General features: G+C 32.6%; 1 protein-coding gene across 2 annotated transcripts in view; it reads right to left on the bottom strand.

The window, feature by feature from the left end:
* Window positions 1-106: 106 nt before the first annotated feature.
* LOC106466659 (multivesicular body subunit 12B-like) overlaps window positions 107-6,226 on the bottom strand; it is a 7,502-nt gene continuing 1,382 nt past the window's right edge. For both annotated transcript variants that reach the window (XM_013926951.2, XM_022394715.1), the window contains exon 3: window positions 107-4,828. In XM_013926951.2, coding sequence (XP_013782405.1) covers window positions 3,994-4,794 — 801 coding nt within the window. In that variant the 5' untranslated portion in view covers window positions 4,795-4,828 and the 3' untranslated portion in view covers window positions 107-3,993. The remainder of the gene's footprint in view (window positions 4,829-6,226) is intronic.

Here is a 6,226-nt window from a genome sequence, read left to right as displayed (position 1 = left end):
GGTGAACAGACAATTCTTAAGAGAGATTGATTTTAACTTTTGTAAACATTTAGTAACACTATCAAAGACTAAAAAAGGCCTAGCTCGAACTGATTAAAAGTTAAAATATTTGACAAAACTTTATTTAATGTATGCTCAATGTCAATTTACAACAACTGCATGTAGATAAGATTTACAGAATACTACATGCAAGATGTAAAGAATACAACATGTAAGATGTACAGAATATTACATTTTAACACACAGATTACAGTATCACTGATAGTACATTTAAAAATCAGTCACAATAGTCTAGATCACACTGTTATAGTTGGTTTAGAAATGTTACTGTACCGGCATTAAACATTCAGACAAAATTCCTATCAAATAATTAAACATGTAGACACTATACTCTGTTTGCAGAAAGACCCACTTAAAGAAAACACAACTTACAAAAATAAGTGAAACTATCAGCATGTAAAGTTAAGAGAAAATATACAATCCTGTCATTGTTGTCTATAATCATACTTAAGAAAAATCTTAAATCTTCTTCCACCTAAAAAAACTGGTACAAGTATATTCATGAAGATAACACAATAACCTCTTTTTAATATATCAGAAAAAACATTGAAAACTTGCAATAAAGTTTACAGTAACATAACTAAAATACTTAGTATAAGTAAACCATTCTAGACAGTAAAAGACCATTTCTTGAACCAAATCTTTCAAAGTTCATAAGGCTACTTTTATACATTGTTACATTTAGTTTAATCACAAACACATTTTTCACAAAAGAATACATTAGCGATTATTATGTGCTATATGCTAACGGCTTTAAAAAAAATCCAGGATTTGCACGTACTTACAAAGACAGGAAGCAATGACTAGATAATCTTTTAAGATGTTTAATAAACATGTAAGTTAGAGCTAAATACGTACAATATAAATACCTTTATATTGGTCTCATGTTTTCATGTGCAGATCATGGATGGACAGAAAACACTGACTAGATGATCTATTTAAGAAGTTTAATAACTAAGCTACAGCTACATCTATACAGTTTCAGGAGCTTCACTAACCTCAGATTTTTACATGAGCCATTTTTAGTTATGATAACATTGTATTTGGTATTTTATGATAAAGTTGCTACGTGGCTGTCATCCCTAATTTTGAACTATTGCAGTACCTTACCACTCTCACTTTCTGTTTTCTCTTACAAAGTGTGGGAAATATTTCATGGTATCACATGGGTTTGAACCTGATTTGCCAGCTCCTAAATCCAAAGCTCCACCACAGGGCCAACCCACATTTCCATAAGATATGATAAAATAAATGTGTGTCTGTAAGCAATCTTACTTTTTTAAGGATTAAAAAAAGTTAAGTTTGGATTAAAATCTGAGGTGAACCAAACAGGTACAAGCAAAGTACCTGTGAAAAGTAATAAAACTGGAAATCCCTCTTAATATACATGGAAGAAAAAAAGATTGGCTTATAAGACCTCTAAAGGAAGATGTACCAATAATGCATAAGCCAAATTATGTACATCTCTATAACAGAAGATATCTCAGAACATGTCCAGACCAATCTGTACATCCCCCAAAAAAAAAAACACCATGGGAGTCTTCATGAGGTCCTCATTGAATCTTCGGCCAAAGATAAATGTACAAATTTATGGGTTTACAAGATCATCATTTGCCTACCAAGGAGGAGGCTGTACTGGTCTCCAGCTACATGTAATCTGGAAGTGATATGACAATAAAGCAGTAATTGTTACCCCAATTATGATGATATCGGACCCATCAAGGAATGTAACAGATACGAGTGACAGTTCTAAGACCATAAGGTACAACCATATGCAACAAGATGATGGGAAGGGTTGGCAAAGCCAAGATACTTCTTTTACTTTACAGGCTTTTTACCAATGGATGACATTGGTACTTTTATTTGGCTTTACACTTCTTAGACCCATCTATCATCAATGCCTGGATTCTCTAGAGAAGAAGGGAAGGGATGCTGTCCACTGCTAAATGTTCATTTGGGCCTTGCAGGCAGTCTATGCAAAGATATACTACACATGTCATTAGACAGTGAAGATGATGATGTTGTTGGTCAGCCTCTCAAGGAAAGATGAATTTTACATGTTGATCCAACAGTGAGGTATGATAAGATCTCACACTTTCCACAACAAGCAGGATATTAAAGGCCAAGAAGTATAGACCAGAAGCACACAAATACTTAAAATGTTTTTCTATACTAAACATAAGGTCTACAACTGCAAAAAGAAAGCTTAAACCAAGTGAAGAAATGATAAAGAGAAGGCATTCTAAGACAGAACCAAAGAAATGTTTTGTCTTCACAAAACTTTCAGCTTCTAGTTTTCACTTTCTTTTAACATAATTTATCTCATGAGTGGAATAAATTGAAGACAATAAATTTGTAATCGTTATATCTGCATTTTGGTTTTTTTTCAAACTTGCCAATATATAACCAATTTCATTACATCTTGCATAGTTCCTAATTCCTTCTTCAAAGGTACACATCACATTTTCTATCATTAATACCTGGAAAACAAAATTGTTTCTACAACTTTCTATAAAACGAGAGAAGAAAACTTGAGACATTATTCTTCTCCAAAAAAGTTGAATTCGAGGCCTTCACAAAGCAGTGTTCAAAATTGGAAAATGCTTTAATACAAGGACAATATTAGAGGTTAAAAATGGTTAACAAGTGTCGTTTACAGAAATACAGAATAGATGTATATTTTCCTTTTTTGTTTTCAAAATAACATAAAATTTAAGGATAACATTGGTCCATCTTGGCCATCCCATTCACTAACCTTAAAAAACAAACTCAGAGTTAGCCCTAATCATTCAAATATTTACTAAGCCTTCCCTTAAATTTACTGCATCCACCACATTTGAAGGCAACCCATTTGAAAGGCCAACGAACCTGTTGGAAAAATAAAACTGTCTAAGTTGAAGACGGCTCCTACCCTGCCTAGACCATATTAACTAAAATTGATCACATAATGGTAAATTTACAAGATGAAATATATGGGAATGGGAACATAATTTTAAACAATACATAGAGAAATTATACCCGAACTCCAACACTCAAAATTTGAGTTTATCTTACAATTACATACGACCAATAAAAGTTTCAATGTTTGTTAATTGACACGTAACAGTATACGAATCGCAACACAAACTTCCTTAACCCTATATGCAAGGGTGGGGGTCAAAGTGCAAATGCCACAATATTTTACAGAGTGCCATTCAATAAGATATTATGTGTTTGATATCAGAGTTATCATCTATACATTTTACCCTACGCTGCTGATATAGTGACAGTTTGTAGTAGAGAACAGTAAATATCAGGCACAGGGATACTGAAAAAAATTGTAGATATGTATTTCGGAGGTTCTAGAGGTTATGTAAATACAATATACAAACCGTTTGATGAATAAAAGTATTTGTATTCTTCACATGAACATCACCTAACATTCTGATTTGTCAGAGTCCAAGTCAGCTTGACATTGGCAATTCACAGACATATCCTAAGCACAAATACCTTTGTAACACATCTGATTTTTGTGTATATAAGACTTGTATGTTTGACCAAAAGCTTGCCACATTTAGTAAATTCAGAATTATTGTCAATGTTCCTTTTTCAATACAGGGTCAGTAGAATGGACTGATCACATACATTTGGTTAATACACCTACCATGCTGTAATTATGAGTATCAACTATCAACCAACATCAGTATAAGAATGTACATGAATGGTTGTTTCCTTTGATTATTAATATTATTTTGCTACACAAGTTAAAAATTATAAGGTATATCTTTTTATATTTGTTAATATATTCTGTAAATTAAAGTTATCATGTCAAAAATTACACTAACACATATATTTTTATCTTTTTTTTTTGACAGTGTATACCCACAACTGACTATAAATTAAGTTGGCATCATTTCAATATCCAAGTTCTCAGGCATAAACATTAAAAAAGAATCACGTAAAGTTCGATGACAAGCTTTGCCGAGCTTGCTTTTCGACTTGAAAACTGTAGTTATACTGCATCAGTAACTGATCTTCTGTCTTCAGTGTGATCTCGGGGATAGTATACTGGAGTAGGTGGCTAATATCAGTATATTTGGGATTTACAGTGAATGGAATACCATCTAAAGCAGCAACATGAGTACTAGTACTCCTGTAAAATGTTTGTTGTCCTTCAACAAAAGACTGTTCATTATTTCCTCTCCAGTAATGTGGATTTATCTGCTGACTGTTACAAGATACGCCATATGGTTGTGGACTTATAATTCCCGGTATCTTTGTTGGTGAAACTGGCCTGCATTTGTAGCAGATTAACAAACTATTCAATTCTCCTGCAAGGGTAAAACCAGAGGGAGGCTTCTTTAATTTACTCAGCACAATAATATCAGTTACTAACTCGTGTACCATTTCTTTCTTCGTTAATTTATAGCACAGATTTTTCTTTCTTGTAGCTTTCTGCTGGGTATCAATAGTGTACAACAGAACAGTGCACTCTGGTGGAAATTCTCTTTCTCCAACTACAGTGATGGACTCTACCACTTCATCAGAACTGTTTTTATCTTTTGAAAAACAAATGTATCTGGTGATTCGCTTCCCAAACATTCTATCTTTCCATAAATCAGCATCTGTGTCCTGGTCAAAAGTCCTAGATACCACCTGAAAACCTAGTGGGCATTTGGTAGGATCTTCCACCACACAGATATTCGTCACTGGTCGATCATCTGGTAAAGCTTTCAAAACACTTTGAAGATCCATAGTTACAGTACTGCTGAAGTGACTCACACATTTCCTGAATTAAAACAAAATAATCTACTGATTAAAGATGCATTTTATACTTGAATGCTTGTAATTTTAAATATCTATCTTACAAATTAATAATTTTAACTAATAAAGAAGTGGGAGTTTTGTTATAAATATTATGCCTTCCACTGCCAAAGTATACTTAAATACCTGATTGTATATCACAACACTGTCAACTACAAAACAGTGAGTAATGACTGGAGCGTGGATTGTCAACAGGAAGAACTTAAACCTTGATACATCAGCTGGTACAGCACCAAGTCAGTAGGTCAAAGGTCATATTTTCAAATCCAAGTTTGGACACATTACTTAGCTTTCTGATGTATAATCTCAGTGTCAACTTAGTGCTCATCTCTCATATTAAACCACTTGTATTGTAATGTAGTCAAGCAAGAAGAAATCCCGAGTTGCTTCTACTAGAAGATAAGTTTATTTTAGAGCAAGTTACGGGAAATTTAAATCTTGGGCAACTTAACTGGTAGGTCACTGAAAATAAAAAATTCTGTGTTCAAGTCAAGGTCAGAGCATGTCGTTTAAAAAGCAAATCCATTACAATAAAACAACTAGGTACATGTCTGTTGTTTGAGTTAGCACAAAGGAACTAGAAACTAGATATTAATTTCTAAGATGGGATTTCAGCAGAAATAGTTAAAATCTGTTTGTTCTAATTAGCAGTATTTCACATTATAGCGTGCCGTTCTAAAGGATACTTGGTTTTAAAATTCACTTAAACTGAAATTTAAATATTCTTTAAAAAAAGAATTGTTCTATAAAGTGTAAATGGAAAATAAAAACATGATATGTGAGCATAAAACAATATCGTAGAGAACTAATTATAAAACTCTTACAGTTTCACTTAAACAACAGCATACATAAATATTACTGAGCTTGGAAAAAATACAAGCTTTTACTTATATAGTTACTAAAAACCTGCCTCTTCCATAATTGTTTGTTTTATTTACATCCTAAAAATGCTTGCATTAACTTCACTTTCAATTTTAGCAAATTACACATATACTAGTATATAGCCCGTCAAAAAATATGGGGCCAGTACTGCCACCCCCACCCCATAGTATACCCTAACCTCACATTTTATAGCTAACTGAAATATACAATTTTATGAAATCAATCTTGACCAACAAAGAAGCATAAAAATATAGTTGAGGCAGTTAAACATCAGTAAATTCCTTTGTGAACCAATCAGAATTAAGATCATTCAATAAATTAATTTGTGGTGTATTAATAAAATAATTATTGGTAAAAATCAGTTAGATAAACAACTTCTATTATATGTAGAAAAGCCAGTGCATTTTGGTAATACTATGTTCTAACAATGGTTTTTATGTCAGGTTGCTTAGCAACAAAAGTATAACCTAATATTGTTGTT

The sequence above is a fragment of the Limulus polyphemus genome, unplaced genomic scaffold (assembly GCF_000517525.1).
Source record: "Limulus polyphemus unplaced genomic scaffold, Limulus_polyphemus-2.1.2 Scaffold2335, whole genome shotgun sequence".
NCBI lineage: Eukaryota > Metazoa > Arthropoda > Merostomata > Xiphosura > Limulidae > Limulus > Limulus polyphemus.
This window is presented reverse-complemented; position numbering and strand designations above follow the sequence as displayed.